Below are 26,212 nucleotides of genomic sequence, written 5' to 3'. Positions count from 1 at the left end.
AACAACATAATAACCAGCGCAGATAGAAAAAAAGACATTCATGGATTTATATTTAAAAGTGACTTTATTTTCCCCCCTGGACCCAGGGTATGGCAGCTGCATACCCCTGCCATACCCAATTGACGCCCCTGCTCTTTCCGCTCTCATTGTCTAATACTAATACTCCTCCTATACACAAGCCTGTGTAGAAACTCACTCAGTTCCATTCATGCCCGCCAAAGTTCACGTCCCCGAGGAAAGCTGTACTTCTTTGTTGCAAGATCCACCACTTGAGGCTGAGCCTGCTGGCATGCATTATATCGTCGTTGTCGGGTGGAAACCTTGTATGTCCAAAACCGTTCGTTTTGTAATGATCATTTTAAAAACGATCTAAATGAGTGAAAACAGACAATCTACAAGCACACAACGCCTCGCAACGCGAGGCGTTGTGTGCTTGTAGATCGGCTGTTTTCACTACCTTTGTGCAACAGCCTTGTATGATGAAGCAGGGCTTTGCTTTGTGAAAAACTTACACATTTGAAACTTGGAGATACGAGGTTTCTGCCCGACAGTGAGGATATTATGCTAGTCCTCGCAACCTCGTCCAAAACCAACAATCCACCCTCAGCCTTCAATTCAGTCACTTTCCCCGCATGTTTTGGATCCATTTTGACAAACAATTCTCAATGTCTGTTATATCCTCCCTGTTCCAGTTTGGGAATACCAGAGCACCTCCGCATTTGTGTGGGGCGGCCGTGGTTCAGGAGGTAAAGCAGGTCATCCAATGATCCGTCGGCGGTTCGAATCCCTGCTCCTCTTGTCCACATGTCGAAGTGTCCTTGGCCAAGACACCGAACCCCACATTTCCTCCAAAGAGGCGGTCGGTGTCAGCTTGCCACCATTGGTGTGTGAATGTGGGAAGTGAGGACGCTGGCGTCGACTGTTGCCGCTTCACTTCCCAATGTATGAATGAATGCTGAATGGACCATTGTAAAGCGCTTTGAGTTCGCAACTTGCTTAGAAAAGCGCTATCAAAATGCCATCCATCATTAGTATTATGTTACAGAATAACTGAGGGGAAAAAATAAATGAAGGGAGATGGGAGCATTGATTAAAGTGTTCTCATCTGCTATAATTGTGTTCTCACAGTTCTTATGTCTCCCTGCTGACCCTCCATTTACCTCAACCAACTGTCAAGCAAGTTGTAACAGTAACCTGGCTGGAACTGTGGCAGCGAACAAGACAACTAACTCCCTGTAGGGGAAGAAAATAAATCCTCCAAAGACGCTGGGTATGGATTGGCCACACTCTTCGCAAACCTGCATCTGATATCACAAAATACTAGGGCATTCACCAAATATTTGAATATTTGAATATCAAAGTCACTTCGACGTTGTTCACCGAAGTCGAATATTCGCTTATTTTTATTAAGTGTGCCTGCCATGCAATGCAATGGCAAAACACTTATTGTAATCCGCCATACTTAAGTAAGTACATAATGTCGCCACAAAATTCGGCGCGTAATAACTGCCGCACAATTTACGCCACCCCCGCAATATATACATCAAAACGTGCGGCTCGGCCGGGAATGGGGTGCTATTACTTTTCTTTCCGATCCGCATTACCATGGCGGCGTAATTCGCAAAAAACGACGCCAAAAAACCCCATTGACTTAGAATGGGGGAAATTTCGGCACGTAATAACTGCCGCACGATTTACGCCACCCCCGCAATATATACATCAAAATGTACGGCTCGGCCGGGAATGGTGTGCTATTACTTTTCTTTCCGATCCGCGTTACCATGGCAACGTAATTCGCAAAAAACTACGCTCAAAAACCCCCATTGACTTTGAATGGGGGACTCATTTAAATGCACACACAACTTTGGTCTTTTTCCGGCCAATAGGGATGAGCTGTAATTGATTAAGCCCCGCCCCCTCTGTAACAGGAAGTGCCCTTCGCCAAACAGGAAGTGCCTCTACATCTCATGAACCGTTTGTCGTACAGATGCGTGGATGGTTTCATATGACTTGATTAAGAGTCCATGACCTTAATTGGGGCCTATTTCGCCAAACAGGAAGTGCCCCTCACCAAACAGGAAGTGACCCTTTACCTCGTGAACCGTTTGTCGTACAGACGCGTGGATGGCATCAAATGACTTGATTAAGAGTCCTTAACCTTAATTGGGGCCTATTTCGCCAAACAGGAAGTGCCCCTCACCAAACAGGAAGTGACCCTTGATCTCGTGAACCGTTTGTCGTACAGACGCGCGGGTTGCGTCAAATGACAAGATTAAGAGTCCTTAACCTTAATTAGGGCCTATTTCGCCAAACAGGAAGTGCCCCTCACCAAACAGGAAGTGACCCTTGATCTCGTGAACCGTTTGTCGTACAGACGCGCGGGTTGCGTCAAATGACAAGATTAAGAGTCCTTAACCTTAATTGGGGCCTATTTCGCCAAACAGGAAGTGCCCCTCACCAAACAGGAAGTGACCCTTGATCTCGTGAACCGTTTGTCGTACAGACGCGCGGGTTGCGTCAAATGACAAGATTAAGAGTCCTTAACCTTAATTGGGGCCTATTTCGCCATACAGGAAGTGCCCCTCACCAAACAGGAAGTGACCCTTTATCTCGTGAACCGTTTGTCGTACATACGCGTGGGTGGCGTCAAATGACTTGATTAAGAGTCCTTAACCTTAATTGGGGCCTATTTCGCCAAACAGGAAGTGCCCCTCACCAAACAGGAAGTCACCCTATATCTCGTGAATTGTTTGTCGTACAGACGCGTGGGTGGCATCAAATGACTTGATTAAGAGTCCTTAACCTTAACTCATCCCCTGCTTATGTCGAGTTTGACGAGCTATAGTTATGGGTCCACTCTGCTTATGACGAATATGACGAGTTATCAATTAGCTTTAATAACTATAAAACAAAAAAGTATGATCGCCGATTCGCCGTCCATAGCGCTCTCTGGACCCGCCCTATTCACAAAAAACGGATCTGGATGTTCCAGAACGGAAATGGGGGGGCGGGACAACGACGCCTGTATCCTGTCTGCCGAAATGTCATCCGGTTCAATGTTGTGCAACACCAGCGTGGCGCTCCGTCGGTTTCGCTTTGAGCGATGGAAGGCTGTAGTGCTTTGTTGCTTACCCTGCCTGGATCGTATTGTGAATGCAATCGGTGAACCATCGCGCAATGGATTCGCGCGCGCGCCCACGTTAAAGGTAGGCAAAATCCTGGCGGTGTGGACCATTAGAAGGGTCTTAAAAATAGCGGTGGGTGAGTTAATTGGGGCCTATTTCGCCAAACAGGAAGTGCCCCTCACCAAACAGGAAGTGACCCTTTATCTCGTGAACCGTTTGTCGTACAGACATGTGGGTGGTGTCATATGACGAACCATAATGTTAAAGCTTATGCAAAAAATGCTAATGTTAAAAAATGTAACGCTAATGCTAACACCAACCGCTACACACGGTTGCACAGACTTAGCGAGCTGCAGGCACACTTAAAATTTCTTAGAAATTTTCTTTTCTAGTTATTATTGTTTTCTCTTTAAAAAATATATAATTTATAAAGCTTGGCTAGATAGGAAGTCATAAAAATGAGTTGTCAATGAATTTGTTAATGATCTATACCAGGGGTTCTCAAACCTTTTTAGGCTGTGACCCCCAAAATAAACATATTTGAACTGGGGACCCCCACCCTGACAAGCACTTGGAATTGTAGGTATTACATTTAATGTGACTTGGTTCCACGGATAAATATTGTGAAAATAGCAGATCTACATGCTCACAACGCCTCGCGGAGCATGTAGATCGGCTATTTTCACAATGTTCGCCTCTTGCTTACTTAATATTTGACAGTTTGGCCAGTCCTGTAGAATATTCGACAATTCAAAGACTTTGAGGTAGAATAATTCGAATACTAAAAATCACTATTTGTGAATGCCCTACAAGATACGCCCTGTTCTGGAACCCACAAGGGAGAAGGAAGAGAGGCAGACCAAGAAACACCTGGTGGCGTGACCTAGATGCAGATGTGAAGACACATGGAGATACACAGCTGGAGAACCTGGCCCAGGACGGGGATGCCTGGAAAGCTCTTGTTTGTGGCCTATGCCCAAAGTTGGGCGATAGCTGTAAGTAAGTCAGTCAAGCAAGTTTATCTTGAGAGCTGTTATGGTGTTCAGAACTGAAATGAATACAACACAATTTACTCAAACATAATATTATTCAACTGACACATTGTTGTGTAATCTACCTACAGCAGGGGTGGGCAACTTTGATGATGGAGAGGGCCACTACATTTTCACACTCACTCCAGAGGGCCACAATGCATACTGTACATAGCAAAAATAGCCGATCTACAAGCTCAAAACTTTTCAATTTGCTATTTTTGAATTGGAATCTATTTCCTTTTTTTTACGCATTTATGTTCTTATGTTAACTTTATGTTATTAAATACAAATACATTGGACATAAAAATTACAATAACATTTTAATACTAGTCATTAAGCTACTAATATAGACTGAAGCGGGTCATTTTTCCATGTTTGGAATTGCAACAGCTGCAATCAATAATATATCAGTACTTCAATATCAACCTGCGGGCCGCATTAAGTGAAGGTGGGGGCCGCATGTGGCCCCCGGGCCGCCAGTTGCCCATGTATGACCTACAGTATACATAATGTGCACACCATTCAATGTAATATGGCAACAGAACATAACGCGGCGGCCCACGTCCATTGAGTTCAATGGAGAAGTGACGCCATGTTATGTTCGGTTACACTGTCTTGCATTTACCACAATGCTTTTCTAGTCTTACGACCACTCACTGTGCCTTACCAACGTATGCATCACAGTATTCACACACAGGCACCAACCTGCTCATGGGGAGCAGTCAGGGGTTGAGTGTTTTGCTCGAGGACACTTAGAACCTTCTGATTCCCAGACAGCCACTTTACCTCCTGAGCTGCCTGTCGCCGTACCTCACTGTGATAAAAGGTCGCCCCTAAAATCGAAAGTAACTGCTGACTGACTTGTGCCTCTGCACATTTCAGAGATGTGTGCCCCAAAGTACACAGAAGAATGGACGCTAGGGTTCAAGTGGTTAATATAAAATAGGAGAAAAAAGGTTTCTATCACACAAAGATTTGAAAGACCCCCTGTAGTAACTCTGAAGACCCCTGACTTAAACCCATGTCATTATTCTGATGTTGCGTTGGTCCGACTGGCTGCATCATAACTAACCCCATCCCCAACCTCACACTATCTAAGGTTTGTCAGACTATTGGGAGGTCAACATTATGAGCGAACCTCTACTACATGTAGACCTAGTTCACCAGACCTAGTCCCTCAGGGGTCTATACTAGGCCCCCTCTTGCTTTTCCTTTACACTATATCTCACAGAATGTTTGGCCCCAGAATAGGGACGCTAGGGTTCATGTGGTTAAACTGTGTGGCTAAATCTCGATATTCCGATGGCCTGAAAATCGATGTCCCAGAGAGAGAGAGAGAGAGCGAGAGAGAGCAGAGAGGTCCGGTCCAGAATTATAATCCAGCATTTTGAATCATATCTACTGTATATTTAGGCTTTATAATAAAATGTTGCTTTTAACAAGTAAAATAAGCAAATTAAGAATTACCGACTGTCACACATGTGGTCAGTGTCATGATGACCCACAGTGCGTACCAGGCTGAGAGCAAGTGCATTCAGCTGCAGCTGTCTGTCAATCTATCTGTCTGCTGCTTGCTTCTCCCCCCAGAAAGTAGGTTTAATCATAAGTTGGCAGTGAATACCATAAACTATAGTTTAATGTAACATTGAGGAGAGCGGAGCAGGTCACTTAGTGCATGCTCATGAGACGAGTCCAGAGTCAACAGCTGCAGTGCGCTGGGGAGTTAATTGGTATTTAACCTAGATTTGCGCTTTTTGCTAGTGATGTAATTAATTAATTTGGAGCAGATTCCAATAGTATAAACATTATTAAAAGGCTGTGTGTGTGTGTCTGTCTGTCTGTCTGTCTGTCTGTCTGTCTGTCTGTCTGTCTGTCTGTCTGTCTGTCTGTCTGTCTGTCTGTCTGTCTGTCTGTCTGTCCGCTCTCATAGTTCAGCGAGAGCTTGAAAATGTATCTCTTTCTCTCTCTCTTGGACTTTATGGCCATCGGAAAATCACCACGCGCCCAAACTGTGTGCCATACATACCATTGATTGTATTGTGTGCCATAATTAGTCATAACTAAGTCAAGCAGACACAATCCACTCCCTACTTCTCAGACCTGACCTCTGTGACCAGGAGGGTTAACAAGGCCAGCATCTTATTTACTGAGCCCACATCAATTACCCTGAGCCAGTGGAGTGCTAGCCTGGCAGGGATCCAGACTGATTGCTACGTTCAGCGTTTTCTTTTTTTTTCTTTTCTTACTTCGAACGTAAAGCCCAGGGACATGCTGGGCCCCTGATTCAGCCCAGGAAAAAGAGTTGGAGAGGCCCTCATTGCGCGCTATAGAGAGCAGGGGCGCTGGAACTCCCAAATCCCAAGGGGAGCTGAGCCTGGAGGAGTTCATGCGTGCGGCCAAAGGCCGCACGCCGAAAATTCACGTTTTTTATCTGGTTTTGGGTTATTTTTATTACAGTTTCGGGTGCTTATTCCCCGCACAACGGTGTAACAAGGAGCTATATAGTTACTAGTTATTTTAGCACACAGTGCAACACACAGCACGCATGCACACACACAGTCACTCACGCACACACTACAAAATCGGGTATTATTTTTGTAACAGTTTTCTACTGTTTTTTATTCCCCATATACAACAGTGTTAGTTTGCAACAATGAGCCTATAGACAGTTTCTAGTTCTCAAATAAATAGACTTTGGTGTGCCATCAAAGCGGGATTTAAATTTGACTTCCCTTCTGACCGGAAGTGGCAAGGTGACCATGTGATTAGGTCACCATGTGATAATCAAATACCTTTTTTCAACATATTTTATTCCCCAAAGTCAAATACATTATTGTTTTAATATAGCTCTGTGTGTGTGTATATATATAGGCTTATTTAAAAAAAAAAAAAAAAAAAAAAAAACTTTTTTTTTTTTTTTTTTTTCTTTTCTTACCACCACCAGGGGAGCTGCAGCTCCCTCAGCACCCCACTTCCAGCACCCCTGATAGAGAGAGATCTCTCTCTATAGCGCTGCTGCTACTTTGCCATTTCAGATCATGACAAGTGGGCCAATTACATGAGTTATATTTCGTCGTTGTCGGGTGGAAACCTTGTATGTGGGTGGGTGACGTGACGTAACGTTTTCGCTGTCCTCGGTGTCAAACATGTATAAATAAAAAATATATTTGTCAAAAACCTTCTGAATATTGTGCAGGACATTAAGCTTTATGTGAACTTACTCAAGATTAAAACATTTCATTCCTCATTTCTTCAGAATCTTCAACCAAACATGGCAAAACGCATATGGTGTGACTGTCCTGACCTTGTTTCTCAAAGTGGGAACTTGAATAAAACTAAGAAAAAGAATTGCTAAAAATCATTTGAAAATGAATTTAGGCAAAAAAAATGTCTATTTTGAGCCTATATCTTTTCAAAGTCAAAGCATAATGTTTTCAGTCATTTCTGATCAAAAACATTTTGTCCCCCAACCCAAAATCATTTGGTGTGACACTAGTTTGGAAAAATTAAACAGGCAATTATTTGGACACCTATTGGCTAGAGAGGTCCTTCTTCTGTAAGGCTATTCAGCACTCCCAGCACAACTGCAAGACAGGTGTCTGAGGTGAGTTATGATTTTAACATTTTCATGAAATGCCATCTTGTTGAAACGTTGACAAACTCACCATTCTGGATGTCTTTTGGTGTGACACCTTTTCTTTAAAAAAAGCTTAAGTTATTTGAAGTTTTGGTCATATTTCCATGTAGATCTAGGCTGCTTTGTTATAGCTAGCATGCTGTTAGCATGCTAATGTGTACATAGTAGCCTCAAGGTAAACCTAAATGGAGAAAACAGTAATATGGTGTGACACTTAATCATATGGTGTGACATGTCTGCTTGTCACACCATATGACTTGACTGTCACACCATATGATTTATACTGTATTTAACTACAGATATAACAACAAATAACAAAGTTCCATGTTTCTTTTGTACATTTAAACATTTGTTTTAAACATTTTTACATAAAATGTAATTTAGCTTCATTCAGTGATACTTCAAATTCATCAGACAGAGCAGAAACCCCTTCACAGAAACCTTAACATATTGTTTCAATCTAAACAATATTTTCTCTTTGTCTTAAACTATACATTCCATTTTCTTTTGTCAGCTGGAAAATGACAAGTGCTGAGAGAACGAGAAAGTACAGGGAGAAACTAAACAATGACCCAGCAAGGAGAGAGGAGCCAAAGGGGCGAGACTGCATTTTCTACGAAGAGCAGGAGGTTGTCTGTGGCATAGCAGAACCGCAACAAGGCAGCCGGTTTGCTACCCTCACCAAATACGACTGGCTGATGTACAATACAGTCTAAATGTATAATCTAATCTGATCTAATACTTTTGTACTTTGACTCACTGGACTGGACAGTGGACAGTGTTAAGGTAGGACCCGAGACAAAACTAGCGAAAATAGCTGATCTACAAGCTCTCAACACGTTGTGCTGCGAGAGCTTGTAGATCAGCTATTTTCAGAGTTGCGCAACCCAGCACTCTTTAGCTAGTGGAGATGTGGTGTAATGTCATGATTCCTAATTACATTTGTTCAACACAAAATGCTGTGTTCAAGTTCAGGAGACTTCGGAAAAAAGCAATTTACCTGAATGCTGAGTTCTGTTTCCACTAATTGGTGTTAATAAAATGTTGCCTTCAATGCCTTGGCTCCAAGTGTGGCTATGCGCCTTATTGTCCCTTTAGGATCCTTCTGCCGTGGGCCGGCAGAAGACTTAGGTGTGCGTAGCATTCCTGTGCACATCCTCATCATCCATCTACTACTACAATTCTTTCTTATCCCATGTTAAAGCCCTACAATAATATCCTGTTCAGAAATATTAAGGCCATGTTATCCTGGGTAATTGTTTAATCAATCAGTAAAGTTCAGTACTCACTAATAGGTAGGTTAAAACACAGTTTGCTTTGACACATGAAGATATGATCATACGGTGTGACACTAAATCATTTGGTGTGACATTCCAAATAGTGAGAAATCATACCTTTATTAATGATTAAACCAAAAAAATGTTTATGGATTACATAGAGAATATTATCAGGAAGAGTCACAAATATTTGTGTAATTTTAGAGAAAGTTTTGACAGAATACATTTAAAATATGTTGTAAGATCATGAACATGGGCCTCACACAGAGTGTCGATTATGAAAAAAATATACAGATATAATTAATTTTCAAAAAACTATAGTGGATCACTGGTTAGTTATGATAAAGGACTTTGATAAAGTGAGTAACTTAAGAAAGATGTACTCCATTTTCATTTTATGAACAATTATTTTCATGTCACACCATATGACGATTTTAGGCACAAGTACAACAAACTGCTGAATAAAGTCTGATTCCAATAAAATATCTAAAAACAAAATGTATTTCCATAAGGTTGAGAGTGAGTAGAACAAAAGTAAATAACTTTTATGCCTGCAATTTAAAGTTTTTTTAAAAACACATTTTTTGGGGCGTCACGTCACTGACCCACGTCCAAAACCGTTAGTTTTGTATTTATCATTTTAAAAATGATTTAAACTAGTGAAAACAGCCGATCCACAAGCACACAACGCCTCGCACCGCGAGGCGTTGTGTGCTTGTAGATCTGCTGTTTTCACTAATTTTGTGCGACGGCCTTGTATGATGAAGCAGGGCTTTGCTTTGCGAAAAAATGTACAAATTTCAAACTTGGAGATAGGAGGTTTCTGCCCGACAGTGACGATTTATTTTGTTGGCCGCCCAGCCACCAAAATGGAACAAAGGCCGACATTTTATTTTAAATCTTTTCCTAATAGCCGGCCTGGACCGGCCGGGAATGAACCGGACGTTCGGGAGTTGTCCCGCTTTTCCCAATGGCCAGCACGTCCCTGGTAAAGCGGTAAAAAACTAACTGTGGCTTCTGATTGGTCTATGGGGGACAACAGTGTTGTCCATTGTAAAACGTGTGTCACTTCCTGACTTGCCTCCATAATAGAAATAAGAGTCAAATAGGACCCTGGCCAGACTGAGTATCGAGAGTGAGAAAGTATGAGGAGATGGCAGTGATTAGTGATAGAACAGCCGAAGGGTGGGTGGCTGGGTGAGTGGGAGCTTATGCTTAATTCAGCGATTCCCAACCTGGCAGGTCAGCATATTGCAAATGAGTCCCCAAATAATTGTCAAAACGCTACGATTCTATTGATAATATAGCGTTAATATTAAAAACTGAAAGAAAAGTCATGGTATTTGTTCTTTAAAACTTTGAGTTATCATTGTGTTATACTGATAGGAACAACAGGAACTTAAAGTGTACAACATTAGTTCCATTGATCCAAGCTGGAACACAATTGATAGATTTACCATTATGCTCTGAAAATGCATCTGGAACACGTGGGTGGGCCACGAAGGCTTTTGCGATTTCTAATTTATACTCTGCAGTAGGATGTCCAAACTGGGGTCCCCCCTCTGTTTCCCAGGTTCTATATGTTCCCCAACAGGTTAACATTCACCAGCGTCGGCAGGTTAGCATTTCACCAGGTTAGCATTCACCAGCATCGGCAGGTTAGCATTTCATCAGGTTAGCATTCACCAGCATTAGTTTTACTGAGGTTAGGGTTAAGGTTAGGTTTAGGTGGTGAACATAGAACCTGGGGAACATAGAACCTGGGGAACATAGGCACGGTCCCTCCAAAATAACAAATCTACAAGCTCAACACGCGTCACATTGTGAGCTCGTAGAGCAGCTATTTTTAGCCCGCTATTTTAGTTGTATGAACGGGTCGGGCCGGAGGCCTTCGGGGACCGTCGGGCTTGCAGACCATGGGCTGCTTGTCTTGGCCACTCGCCTGCCTGGAGGTTCATTCCACATCGAGGCCTTCAGTCTCATGAGGCGCACCTGCCTTTTTTTACAATTATTTAAAGGTTCTACAACATGCATTTAAAAATAATTTATATAACATTGTTTGTGTCCCAAAAACGTTTTTCAAAAGGTTTGAGGCTAAATTACCACTCCTGAATACAGAGCCCCTGTCATTTCTGCCTGGCTTTCAGAGCATTTTCAGCTACAGTACCACCTTGTCCTGAGTGGAAGACTTGAGCCAGTTTTGGCCCCACACTCCTCCCCACCTCCTGCTCAGCAGGCCTGCCCAACCCTCCCCAACCCTCTCCCAGCTCCTCCTGCCTCCTTCTCAGGCCTGCCCACAGCTCCCCAACGCCCACTCAGCACAGCAGTAGGTCCCGATTGTGATGTCAGAATCGGACCTAAAAGCCCATTCTAAGACCTGCTTACATAGATCTGCCCATAAACTGAGAAAGAAAGAAATGCAACCGTGCACACGTACACAGGGCGTCCAGCAAACCAAAACGGGATGCTAAGTGAACCAAAATGAGCACTCCGATTTCGACAGCAATCCCAGAAAAATAAATATGAACTTCTGAATGCAGGTGTCAGGCAGGGAAAGGGATGAAACCTAATGGATTATTCTTGGCTCGTATTGAAAACAGAATAAAATAAAAACAATTTATTTAGTGCCAAGTAGAAGTGATATATATGTATAGTGGAATGACATGGATTTTCTTTCCTCGCTCAAAGCGTCTAATAACATTGAGTTAGTGATGCAGCTCGATCCTCAGGTTACAAAGAAAAACTTTTCAGGTGTGCATCCAGAGAATTGGAAATAGGACTCAGTCACTCACTCACTCACACACACACACACACACACGCACGCACGCACACGCACACGCACACACACACACACACACGCTCTCTCTCTCTCTCTCTCTCTCTCTCTCTCTCTCTCTCTCTCTCTCTCTCTCTCTCTCTCTCTCTCTCTCTCTCTCTCTCTCTCTCTCTCTCTCTCTCTCTCTCTCTCTCTCTCTCTCTCTCATTCAAAGGGCTTTATTGGCATGAGAAAACATACGTTAACATTGCCAAAGCAAAAGTGGGACAATACCAAACCAAAATAATGTATGTACAATTGAGGGGAATAGAAATTATGTTTTACAAGTTTACATTGCAACTGAGGCAAAGTGTACAGTGTTTCAACAATGTACTTTTTTCCCCCAAAAGTGTTTAAAGGTAATTGCTGAGTTTTAGATTTTCTACAATTTTGTGCAGTGTATACAGTATTACTGCAACTTACATTTTAAGTAGGGAAAACACAAGGTAATACATCGAATGCATAGAAATAGGAATCATAAGCCCCCTTTCGACTGCAGCTTCAGCACCACACCACACCACACTACACCACATAAAAATATCTACATTTTCCATTACAAAAAAGTACCCCTATCGGTAAGAAACAAATTGACCCTTTTAACTGTGATTATAATACAATATAAATTAGTATTACAAATATCCTAAATTATAATACACTATAATGGATTATAACTGTGATTATAATACACTATAAAGTATTAATGTATTACTATGATAATTATAATACACTATAATAGATTATAATAGTAGTTATAACACAATAGATTCTATTATCATGTATTATAAATTCTATTATCATGTATTACAACTATATCCTGGTGGTCTAAATGAAAAGTCAGTGAGTGATCAGTCATTATGAAGTGTTTGGCCCTGTTTGGCCTAGCTCAGACCTACTCTAGATTGGATACTTTTTAGTACCACGTTTAGTACCACCTTCACACCACTTTACCCAGGTCCTTGTAGTGGAAAACCTGGCACAAGTGGGCGGTGTGGTGTGGAGTGGTGTGGTGTCGGGCCTGTGGAAAATGGGCTTAAGATCATAGGTAAACTACAAACCTATATCATTCTAAACAGTAGAAAGATTCAGGAAAACAGTGTCTATGTGTACCGACTCGAGGTTACTCAATGCATACAGTGCAGGGATATAGACAATGATCTCTCTCTCTCTCTCTCTCTCTCTCTCTCTCTCTCTCTCTCTCTCTCTATGCGTTATGAACGTCAGTACACAGTAAATATGTCCAGCGTGGTATAGCGATATTGCTCAGGGATGGAGCAGCGTGCCATATGAAACACAGCCTTGCCTGACGTACAATATGATTGATCAGATATGCAGCTTGGTAACCCACACAGTGGCTGGATTTCAAATTAAACACATGAACCCTACAGCATCCATTTCATGGCAATGTCATAATAGGCAAACATGAATGTTCGGTTGATATATTACGTGTTCATTCAGGCAAAAAATAGCAGATCTAAAAGTTCACAACACGAACGCATCACAGCGTGACAGGTTGTGAGGTTGTAGAAGTTATTGTTATTCAGTTATTCGTTATGTGAAAATCCTATGATGTCTATCACATCTGACATCATACACAATTCCTTTTATGCCCATACATGGAGATCCCTGTCTGAACCAGCCACACAGATATGGGCAGTCTTCCTCCATATATCTGGGCATTCCCATATACTGTATGGCAGTCCTGTTAGATATGGGCTTAATATTGATGACATCAGGGATCTCCAAATATGGGCATAAAAGGGATTCTGTTAGAGTGGTGCCTATGACATCACAACATATAATCCATTTTATGCCCACACATGGAGATCCCAGTCTGAACCAGCCACACCACTGTGATGTCACCTGTTTATGCCCATATATGGAGATCGCTACTCTGAGTATCTGACATCACTGTGATGTCACTTGTGATGTCACAGTGATGTCAGGGGAACCACGGTGTCAGGCGTTACAGACAGACTGACAGAGATACGGAAAGATGTGCTGGTCGCAACTAGATGCCCGCTACGTTTGGCAATGCCATTACGTCCTTATTAGCAGGCTAGAGATCATCAGAGCCAGAGGCTCTGGCAAAAGCCATGGACCAGACGACCTGCCAGGCAATTACCATGCTGATGAGGACGTGTCTGTAGCCACTGAGTGGCTGGTTAGGGGGCGATGGGCAAGCAAACAGCATCCATATCAAAATATGCCTTGCTGTACAATTTGTCTCCTGCCCATAAAGAACGCATAATTAAAATGAAACGATACGGTACGGTGTGTGTGTGTGTGTGTGTGTGTGTGTGTGTGTGTGTGTGTGTGTGTGTGTGTGTGTGTGTGTGTGTGTGTGTGTGTGTGTGTGTGCGCGTATGTGCGTGGTATCATCATCCTGTCCTTTTCTCTAGTTGTCATATACTGCAGGCACTAAAGTCACTGGCTGGGGAATGAACCATTTTAAACCCTATACCGGTAACAGCGGTACTCACACTTTTTCAAGTCAAGGACCCCCAAACTGACACTTATTAGCCCGTGGACCACCATTTGAAAAGCTATGCCAGGGACCCCCATAAGAGAAGATTCTTAGGGCTCTAGCAGTGATTCTCAACCATTTTAACCCCTGTGTAATGGCATTTCTATTGTAAAATCAATGTTAATTTAACTCGGAGGTTCCATTTGTACACTCTCTGACTTACATACCCATAAGGGTCCATTAGGTTCCCAACTATCATTTAGCTGTGGATCCCTGGAACTCCCTCAAGGACCCCTGGGTTCCCCGGACCCCTGGGTTCGCCCAGGGATCTACACCTGGCCCCCTCCTTTTCTCCCTCTACACCAAATCTCTTCACTCTCTTCTATAAGTTCACAACGGCTAACGGCTAATTTTGCCAAATGTATGCCTATTATGGCATGTCCAGAATAGGGATGCTAGGGTTAGTGTGGTTAAATCGCATGCCTTTCTGTTAGTTCCAGTACACCCCTCCCCTCCCCCAGCCCCACATAAAACATACATTGACCCCATGGTGGAATACAGTACTCAAGTATTTAAAAGTACAAATGACAAAGTACATTTTCTAAAAAGTACCGGTTCTGTACTCAAGTAAATTGTATTTAGTTACTGCCCACCACTGCGTATCTACTTTTTAATGTCTGCCTCTTCATCTTCTTCTGCTGCGTTCCTCAACCAATGGCCCTTTCTCATTTCCCTTTATAGTGCTTGATTTAATCAGCATCTTTTTTTATCTTTTAACATCCTCGCATAAGAGGCATCTCTTTGGAGTACCAGGCTGGGAGAGAGCTTTGAGGTCAGAGACGTGCGCGGCTGCGCGCGTGCGTGCGTGTGTATACAATGCTCCATGAAACAGACAACCCTGAGTTGACCCAAGGCTGTCTGGATTCAGCATACCGATTTCCATTCACAGCTCAGCTACAAGGCGTGGCCTTCGTCCAAAATATTAAACCCCTAATTTCCTCTGTTCATCATTGGTTGGGCTACGCACTAAAAACTATACTCAAGGCATGCATATGAAGTGACGTTTACAAGGTGAATAAAGTGAGCTGATTTAGTACCATGCAATAAACTCATTAAGAGTCCAGTCTAACTCACCTGAGTCATTGAAATCAAAATTCGCCAAGTTGAACTGCAGCATTAAGTTTGTTTCAAGGTGAGGTACAGTATACTGCACTGCACAGCCCTGCTATATGAGACTTCTCTTTATCCCTATGTACCCGAAAAGCCAATAGCACATTATGGTAGCTGCTGCGCACAGGAATAATCTAATTGCCTATGCATTGTCAGAATCTCTAGATAGCTGAGCCTTTCGATGGAGGCCATTAAAGGCTGTAATCAGCTCTGAAAGATGAACAATAGCAGGAGCTGAGCTGAGTTGAGCTGCATATTTCTTCTACCCCCCAAAAAAAAGGTTGGACGAGAGTCAAATCCCACCTGTATGGTGGTGGGCACGTGGCAGCGGTGGCAGAGAACAAAGCTAACAATACACACAAAGAGAACGTTTTGACAAATTGAAAAATGGAACACAATGGAACACTGATGAGGATGCTGTATAGGGATTGGAGTGTGATTATTGTTTTGTGTTGTTCTTCACCCACCTGTATGGTGACAATCCGTGGCAGAGGCTGGCGAGTGTTGGCGCCTCCCTCGATGGCAATGCCCAGGGTGCTGGCACTCTTTGCCACTCTCACTAGTGTGGAAGTGGGCTCCAAAAGCCCCGGCTAGAGAGAGAGAAAGAGGGAGGATTTATTCGATTGAGCATATCGTCGTTGTCGGGTGAAAACCTTGTATGTCCAAAACCGTTCACTTTGTATTTATCATTTAAAAAATGAACTAAACTAGTGAAAACAGCCGATCTACAAGCACACAACGCCTCGCACCGCGATGCGTGGGGTGTGCTTGTAGATCTGCTGTTTTCACTACTTTTGTGCAACGGCCTTGTATGATGAAGCAGGGCTTTACTTTACGAAAAAACATACACATTTGAAACTTGGAGATACGAGGTTTCTGCCCGACAGTGACGATATTTACATACAGTGCAGGGATAATATTCTATATACCGTATATACGCATGCTTTGTTTGCTGCACAATGGTCCCTCTAAGTTGTCTGTTAACCTTTGATGAACTAGAGAAGGGTATTCGTTGAGCATAAACACACTGCTCAATTCAATTGAGCAGTGTGTTTCTAAAGTCCCCAAACTTTGATGTTTCTTCTTTTTACGCCGACAAAGCAAAGTAAACTTTGTAAAGACGATTTGCACAGTAAGATCCTCTAAGTAAATAAATACCCCTACAGCTCCATTTGGTTACATTTGCACACAGAGATAAACTAATATCTGGGGTTTTGCCGTATGGAAAAGCATATTCATCAATATCATGGTTACAACTAAGTTAGCAGATACTGCAGCAAAAGTTTCATGAACACCTTTAAAAATGTAATTAGCCTTTGGCTGGGTGTGACCATTTTCATAAATCAATATAATGATTTTAATTAGCTCTTATTCTACTTCCCTATACCTTTGTATTTGAACCTATCGGTATGGTAGAGTATATCAATGCAATATAAAAAGCACAACAGCAGTGGTTGGAGGTGGTGTCCCTACATGTCCACTGAGAAGCTTGTACCCTGTAGTCAGTTGGGAGACCTACTGGTTGACAAGTAGCCCCGTCAGAAGCTCATAAGCCCTCACTGCATGGCCAAGAGTGGATTCCCACTTGGATGAGCAGCAGTATCATGTTTGGTTTCCCACACAGGATACCTGGGTTTGAATCCTGGGTGTTACAGTTGCAAATTAACCCTCTCCATCGGGAGAGGATATAAAACATATTGTCACTGTCGGGCAGAAACCTTGTATCTCCAAGTTTCAAATGTGTATGTTTTATCGTAAAGCACAGAAGACTGTCACACAAAATGATTGTAGATCGTCTCTTTTCACTATTTTAGATCATTTTTAACATGATGAATACAAAACAAACGGTTTCCACCCGACAAAACCATATGGATTGTTGTACCCCAACCCCCCAAAATATTGTTCTTAATCACTAGTGGCCACTGAGCGAGCAATTGAGGTCAGAATGGGATTCAAACTGGTGAATCCTGGGTACCCTACCCCTTGCTTTTAAATTCCCCCCTCCCTGTCCCACCTTTAACTTTGTGGCCAACATAACGCACTTCCATCAATCAATAAAGAACCAGGGAAGGACCCGCCAGCCTGTCTAGGGTGCATTGTGGTGGTGGGGTGATACAATGGATGAACAAGTGACTGAATCAATGAATGGAAAATGAGGGAAAAAATAAACAGATTGATGGGTGTAAGACGGGAGTCAGTCTGCGTGACACAGGAGGGGGAGAGAACAGGAGACCACAGTTAGCTTTGAGGACAGCCTTAAGGACAAGCGCTGGACTGGAGACAAAACTAATTCTCTCTCGCTCTCACACATACACGCAGACACACGCAGACACACACACACACACACACACACACACACACACACACACACACACACACACACACACACACACACACACACACACACACACACACACACACACACACACACACACACACACACACACACACACACACACTCTTATAGGCAGGGACGTGCTGGCCATTGGTAAAAGCGGGACAACTCCCGAACGGCTGGGAATGTCCAACCCGGCCATGCCGGCCATTAGGAAAAACAATTTAAATAAAATGTCGGCCTTCGTTCCATTTTGGGGGCTGGGCGGCCAACCAAGTAAATCGTCACTGTCAGGCAGAAACCTTGTATCTCCAAGTTTCAAATGTATACATTTTTTCGCAAAGCAAAGCACTGCTTCATCATACAAGGCTGTTGCACAAAAGTAGTGAAAACAGCAGATCTACAAGCACACAACGCCTCGTGGTGCGAGGCGTTGTGTGCAGTAGATCGGCTGCTTGTAGATCGGCTGTTTAATGATAAATACAAAACAAACGGTTTTGAACATACAAGGTTTCCACCCGACAACGACGAAATATAACTCATGTGCAGTAATTGGCCAACTGGCTTGTCACTTCTTTGAGAAGCAGCAGCGCTATAGCGAGATCTCTCTATAACGCAATAGCGAGATCTCTCTATAACGCAATGAGGGCCTCTCCAACTCTTTTTCCCGGGATGAATCAGGGGCCCAGCATGTCCCTGAGGTAAAGAGAAGTCGAGCTTCAGCCAGCAGAAGGTAGAACAGGGACAACTTGCAGCAGATAAAATACAATAATACCTGGGCACTTCAGGACAGACAGACTACCCAAATGAAATACTGGAGCACTCGACTGGTCCGCACGTTTCATATTGTTTTGCAGGGGTGACTGACGCTTTGACTTCCGTCTTCCACAGAGTCCTGTTTGATGGCGAGGAAGACGAAAGTCGAAACGTTATTCAACCCTTCGAAACAATAAAAGAAAAAACGTGCAGTTGGTGGGGCAGACCAGTCGAGTGCTCCAGTACATTGGTTCTCAAAGTGGGGTCTGGAGACCCCCGGGGGTCCTTGAGCGAGTTCCAGGGGGTCCCCTGCTAAATGATAGTTAGGAACCAAATGGACCCTTATGGGTATGTAACTCAGAGATATGTATGTACACTCTACGAGACAAATTAACATTTGTTTTTACAATATAAAGTGGGGTTTCAAATATAGAAATGGGGGTCCGTAGCCTAATGCATGTCAAAATGGGGGTCCTTGACATTAAAATGGTTGGGAATCACTGTCCGCTAGAGCCGTAGAAATCTTCTCTTATGGGGTCCCTGGCATATCTTTTCAAATGGGGGTCCGCGGGCTAATTATTGTCAATTTGGGGGTCCTTGACATTGACTTTGACTCTGATCCATTCAATCAAGCCAGGTCACCCATTCATCCATCAATCCATCCATCTTATTTTCCTTTGCGTCGGCACAAATAGCCCCCTCACCGGTTTGGCGGGGGCATCCCCCGTGCCTCCGCCCCTCTGGGGGTCTGGCGGAGGAGGGCGTGTGCGTGCGGCATGGGGGCTGCTGTCCTTGTTGGCGTGTCCTCCTGAGTCAGCGATGTCCACGCCGCTGTCCTCGCTGAGAGTCTGGCCACTGTCAGAGAGCTGGGACAGTGTGCCTCCTGAGGGGAGGAGCAGGGACAGGGAGACAGGCAGCAGCTCAGGGACAGTGTGTTATTTGGCACATTTTGTGAGAGAAACCCAGCGGACAGGTCTACAGAAAACAAGCCCAAAAGAAGCGACTACTAGGCTGTGTTATGGTAAGATTTTTCAAACATGTTCAGAAATAGCATCAACATCAGTTTAACTACTTTAACCCTACAGTATACAGGTATACTGTATATATCGTCGTTGTCGGGTGGAAACCTTGTATGTCCAAAACCGTTCTTTTTGCATTGATCATTTTAAAAATGATTTAAACTAGTGAAAACAGACGATCTACAAGCACACAACGCCTCGCACCGCGAGGCGTTGTGTGCTTGTAGATCGGCTGTTTTCACTACTTTTGTCCGACAGCCTTGTAGGATGAAGCAGGGCATTACTTGGTGAAAAAAACATACAAATTAGAAACTTGGTGATACAAGGTTTCCGCCCGACAACGACAATATGTTACATTATATCATCACTGGCAGAAACCTATCTCCAAGTTTCAAATGTGTACGTTTTTTTGTTAAGTAAAGACCCTGCTTCATCATACAAGACTGTACAAAACTAGTGAAAATAGCCAATCTACAAGCACACAACTCCTCGCAACGCGAGGCGTTGTGTGCTTGTCAATTGACTATTTTCATTATTTTTAATTATTTTTAAAATTATAAATACAAAACAACCGGTTTTGGACATACAAGGTTTCCACACGACAAACGGCGATATACATATATTCTTTTAATCTTGAAAAACTTGAACAAACACAAATCTTGTATGGGGTTCCCCCCTGGCACAAACTATGATGGATGGTGGGGTCCGTGGACAAATACATTACATATTAATTTGAGGGTCCTTGACATGACAAAGTTTGAGAACGTCCGTTCACTTAGATCAGCCAACACAGGGACGCTGACAGAACCCTCGCTAAAAACCCCAGGGCAAAAATCCACTCGTCCGAGACAGTTTGCCCTCCTGGCCCCAAAGTTGTGGAATAAACTCCCTGACGCACTTATTAGACCAACGGACTCACTCGCTAGCTTTCGCCATGGACTGAAGACTCACCTTTTCAGACTCCACCTAAACCCTTAGCACTACTGAAACACTCAATGACCATACATGAAGCTAGTTAGCATTTGTTTTTAGGTTTTTTAGAACCTTTTTTTCTTGATTATATTGTTTTCTATATAGATATTCATTTGCATTTGTTATATTGCTGTTGATGTACTGACATATTATCTTGTTTATTATTGTGATGTTTTATCAGCTTATTGTAAGTCGCTTTGGATTAAAAGCGTCTGCTAAATGCCTAAACTGTAAACTGTAGGAAGAAAGCCCAAATAAGCAACTAAACTTTGGAAACAAGCTAAAAAACAGTCACAACCCGCGACTTTGCAGAGAAATAAGTCTTCTCAAGTTGCACACAGGGCACAAAACAATGTTCACCTCAAGAAATTAATCCATCTGTAATTTAGTCTGGAGGGAACAAATCAATATAGTATTTGGAAAAAGATTTAATTCTGTGCCGTTTCAATAATGGGTGAAATTAGCTTGAAAACATGGTTTAAATAAATGTACTGAACTAACGGCTGCTGCATTTAAAACAAGTGCTGGCACGGAGCAGTGGTTCCCAAATGCAGGCACAGTGTTATGCTGCAGATTTGTGTACATTTTATACATTTGAAAACTTGTGAAATGGGACATTCTGCAAAATTAGCACTTTCTACTTTTGGTACATTTTGATGCCAGTACGTTTGTACGTTTGTACATTTCTCATGAACACCTTTAACCCAAATTAGACCAGGAACGCATTATTACGCATTATTACTTCAACCATTATTTTATGCTCTAACTATTGAAGAATAGCCGATATACAAGCTCACAAAAATCGTGAACATCTTTGAATATTTTTGACCCAATTCTTTCTACATCAGTGGTTCTCAAACTTTTTCATATCAAGGACCCCTAGAATTACATGTATTCCATTATGTATGTATCTCAAGAAAATTTCGAATTCCGGACTTCAGAGCTAGGGAGGAGGGGAACGTTGGACCGTCGTTAATATCTGACGCCTTTTTGGTAGAAGACTTGTACTTTGTACACGGTTAGGGTGTATTCTATAGCAGATTCTATAACATTTTTACCCCTAGAACTGCTTGTTTTAAAATTCGGTTTATGAAGTCGCATTTGTTCTCCTCCTTCACGGTTATGTTGGGTTCGTTTCTCAAGATAATGCTCAGCGCTCAAAACCGCCCCCTCCCCCCATATTAGCCAATCAAATCAATGTATTGCAGTTACTGTACAGAAAGTACTACTTTCAGTACAGTAACTACAATAAATTAATTTGATTGGGTAATTTAACATGGGGGCACAATCATTAAAAAATGATGCTAATTTGATAGCCTTAATTAGCTGTTTTGGCCGTGTCAGCTGGTCTTTAAGTAAAACATTTAAGTACTTATTCCCAACGCTTATTCCCTGTACGACCTCTCACCTCGGGCGTGGGGCAGATGGCGCACCTCGTTGACGTCGGGCTCGGCGTTGGTCCTGTGCACCTCCACCATGACGAACTGCTGCTGCTGTTTAGACCCCGGCGAGGAAGAGGAGGAGGCGTGGTGAGGAGGAGAAGCCTTGGGCGCCGGGGGAGGAGGGGGAGGGGGCCCGGCGGGAGGGGGAGGAGGAGGCGCGGGGAGCGGGGGAGGGGGGGGAGGCTCGGGGGACGTGGCTACGTGCCTGGCGGTGGCGGCAGCTCCTCTGGTCGGGGACTGCACCCTGGGGAAAGGACCTATGGGCTGCTGGGTGACCATGGAGAGCCCCGTGGGCGCCATGGCGTGCCCTTTCTTTCGGGGCGTGGCGTAGATGGATGAGGGGTCCCTAGAGGGTTCTCTGTGGCGGGGGAGGGAGGAGGAGGGGGAGGAGTCGTAGTGTTCGGGGTCTTTGTGGCGGTGGTGGTGGTGGTTGGTGCGAGCGGCCGAGGAGGCCGGGGCGGTGAAGTACAGGCCCGAGTGGGAGGACTCGGACGAGGGCCGCTTGTTGAGCTGTTTGTCTCGCCGGGTGGGGCGCCTCTGCAACCCCGCTGGCGGGGGTGGAGGCTTGAAGGACGGGGGAGACTCGGCCGCGGTAGAGTTTACGTCATCCTAAAAAGCCAGAGGAATACAGAGACACGTTGTGTGTAATACACTTTCAGCACAATAAAGACCATATATCGTGAAAATACATTTCAAGGTTCCACATGAGTTCACTTTCACACACTCTGTCACACAGTCTGTTTTCTCTCACTCTTCCTCTTGTCTGTCTTTTGTTGTCACACACACACACACACACACGCAGTCGCACTCGCACTCGCACACACATTTCGCCAGCTGAAAATACTTGCACATCTCTACACATCTCCCCAGCATATTGAAATTCCACAGCTGCTGGATGCGGTGCCAGTCGGCGGCTTCCATTCCGCCGGGTTCCTGTGGTCACTGGACAAGGTGGACTGAACCAAATAAAAAGAACCCAGTGGTGGAATGGCAAAACACTGAGACATATGAGCGACATACCGGTGTATGGAGTGGATGGAGTGAGTTGGGATGGAAAAGAAAGAAAGAAAGATAGAAAGAAAGAGAGAGAGAGGGATAATTATATCTAAGTCTATTTTGATGCCAGACTAAAAGGTCCTTTCCCTCTTGTCCAAAACTATTTTCCAGTTTGCTTTGAAAAGTCAAACATATATTTTTCTTTTCTCTCTTCCGCTTTGTTACAGAGATTTAAAGGGAAGGAAGAGAATTGTAGACCGTGTGTGTGTGTGTGTTCGTGTGTGTGTGTGTGTGTGTGCGTGTGTGTGTGTGTTTGTGTGCCACATGTTTCCACACAGAGGGATGGAGAGATAAGGGAAGGCTAAAGTGCCACAGTGCCTTGCTTCCTCCTGCTGCCACCTTAAGGCGAGTCTCCATCACCTCTGCCACGACACAATGACATGCCTTGAATCCAGAGCCATCCATCTCTGTCCCTCTCCCTCTGCTCGCTTTCTCTCTCTCTGTCTGTCTCTCGTTCTTCCATCCATCACTATTTCCCATCATTCCCCTCTTTCCTCCATTCTGCAGCCTCTCTGTCAATCCCTCCCTGCACGCTTCTCTCTCGCTCACTCCCTCCATTCCTCATCCTATTCTCTTTACCGGCACCTTACGTCCACTCCTTCTCTCAGTGGCGTCAGTTCAGCAAAAGCTAAGGTATGGCAACATGACTGGTGTCTTGAGGCGCGCGTGCAAGACACCAGTCATGTTGCCATACCTTAGCAACAGGTAGTAGATACCTGTAGTAAGTAGTAGATAGTATTATTTTACTGCAGTCACAAGTAAATAACTGTCTGCCATACTTGGGGAAAATGTGCCACTGCTGCTAATTAACAATAATACATTGCACCTGTGCTGATCTACTGAACCGGGGAATAAAAACTATTTGTCAAGATATGGGGATACAAGTGTTGTGGAGAATATAATACATGGTGAAAGCGATCATTTTGTTCTAATTTGCTTTGTAGTTTGTTTAAAGTGATTAAATAACAGAATAATCAAGGTGGCTAGCCATAGAGACATCCGTGAATTTATTTTAAGAAGAACGTTTTATTTTTCCCCCCTGGAGCCAAGGTATGGCAGCTGCCATACCCTGCCATACCCAATTGACGCCTCTGCCCTTCCTTCTCTCCTCTCCCAATTGCCATTTCTCGTTCTCTCTCTCTCCCTCTCTCTCTCCCCCCTCCCCCCATCCATTCCTCTCCTCCAGGTGCTGTGGTGTGTCCATCTCAATCAGGCTCAGGTTGGGGGGGGGGGGGGGGGGGGGCTGCGACTGCGAGTGCCGCTTCTCACCAGAGAGATGTCAGGAAGCAGCGTGTCCAAACTCTCGGAAGGATCCTCCCCGTTACTCTCCACCACGCTGTCATTCTGAGGAGAGGGAGAAAGGGAGGGAGGGAGGGAGGGAGAGACAGAGACAGACAGGGAGAGAGGGATGTACAGAGAGGGAGGGAGAAGACAGGGATGAGGTAGAGCAGTGGATTATCCATTGGGCCGGTGGGGCCGTTGCCAGGGGCCCTTGGCTCTCAGGGGCCCTTGGGGGAACTGGGCCGCGTGGTCATTGACAATTTACTAAAATTAAATGTATATGTTAATTAAAAATCAAATGTGTGGGCCTCTCCTCTGTTGTCTACAGGTGCTTTCTTGGCCTACAGATGATCATCATGGCTTAAAATCCGAGCTGGGTAGTTGCGGGTCGGGAGGGAGGGGTGGTTATGGTGGAGGGCGGGGGGGGGCCCTAAGAAATTAACGGCCAGGGGCCCTTGCGGGGGTTAATCCGTCCATGAAACCTGTGGGTTGGGACGGTCCCCAAATGATTTAGGGGGAGGGGGGCCCAGATGATTAGCTTAATGTTTAACAATGTTTTCTCATTCAACAGTAAACAAACCAACATAATGTACAGTTTAAGTGTATACAGGGTATCTGCACATTTCTATAGCGACAATTTAAGGACCTTTAAGATCTTTTTAATTCAATTTGGCCAAATATTAATTCTAATATTTGGCCAAATTGTCCAGAAATTGTGAAAATTGCCAATCTACATGCTCACAACGCGAGGAGTTGTGAGCATGCTGGCTATTTAACGAAATGTACCGATTTAACCAAATGTAATGCCTCAACTCTTACAACTCCAAGTGCTTGTCAGGGTGGGGGGGTCCCCAGTTAAAATATGAGTATTTTGGGGGGTCACGGCCCGAAAAGGTTGAGAACCAGTGAGGTAGAGAGACAGGGAGGCAGGAAGACAGGCGGGGAGAGAGAGAGACAGGGATGGAGTCAGCACAAGGTAAATATAAAGAGGAGAGGAGAAGGAAAGGTAATGAAAGGGCACGAGGGAGGCAGACAGAGAGACAGAGACAGATTGATCAGAAGAGACAGGGCGAATACTTGTTTACCGGATGTTAAACACACATATGTTTTTTTCTTGTATTATTCGAAAAACAAATGTCAGGTGCAAATTAGTTTCAGTCGGTGTTCCATCTCTCCGAGCAGAGAGGTCGATATTTTTTTTTACCATTTCGTTGTCAAACTCAGAGCTTGGGGCTCTACGATGCGCAAGGCTGGCAGAAAGCCACACACACACGCACACCCAATTGTAGACAACGAGCGCGCATAGTCGCATACGCATACGCTGACTTGCCCGCACGCACACACGCGTCAGCCATTATATCTTCTTGAGGAAAAGGGCACATGCCGTTGCGTAGCATAGCATCAATGGAATCCATGGCTCTGGATTTTTGGTGGGCCGTTCCTGCTGTCATGATCGAGAGGAGACGATTAGCTGCAGACTATATTGAGTGCTTTCAGAGTAGGAGAGCAGCACCGCCCTTCATTAAACTCTTGAGTCTTAAACTAAAGAAAAGGCCCATCTATTCAGCTCTAATAAATGATGAGAGCTGGGATAACTGATGTCCCGGAGGCGGAGAATGGCGCCATTTCTCCTCCTCACACGCCAATCATGATCGGTGCTACTTAAACACAACCCAAAGGACCCAGAAGCCTCTGTGTCTTTCGTGCCACCATCCCAGTGACAACGATGCACGACGACCTATACGCCTGAGACTCCTGGTTGAGCAAGCCTCCTGGAAACTCCACATATTCACCCATTATTCCACCAATATTCACAATTCCTCACTTTA

At 44.1% G+C, this 26,212-nt stretch overlaps 1 protein-coding gene across 1 annotated transcript in view; it reads right to left on the bottom strand.

The window, feature by feature from the left end:
* whrna (whirlin a) overlaps positions 1-26,212 on the bottom strand; it is a gene marked incomplete at both ends in the record, with an annotated part of 264,691 nt that overhangs the window by 4,055 nt on the left and 234,424 nt on the right. The window contains 4 exons of the mRNA XM_080742584.1: positions 15,990-16,112; positions 19,318-19,496; positions 22,013-22,655; positions 24,372-24,446. Of these exons, the coding sequence (XP_080598710.1) occupies positions 15,990-16,112; positions 19,318-19,496; positions 22,013-22,655; positions 24,372-24,446 (1,020 nt within the window). The remainder of the gene's footprint in view (positions 1-15,989; positions 16,113-19,317; positions 19,497-22,012; positions 22,656-24,371; positions 24,447-26,212) is intronic.

This window comes from Nannobrachium achirus (genome assembly GCF_963921795.1).
Source record: "Nannobrachium achirus genome assembly, chromosome: 15".
Taxonomy (NCBI): Eukaryota; Metazoa; Chordata; class Actinopteri; order Myctophiformes; family Myctophidae; genus Nannobrachium; species Nannobrachium achirus.
This window is presented reverse-complemented; position numbering and strand designations above follow the sequence as displayed.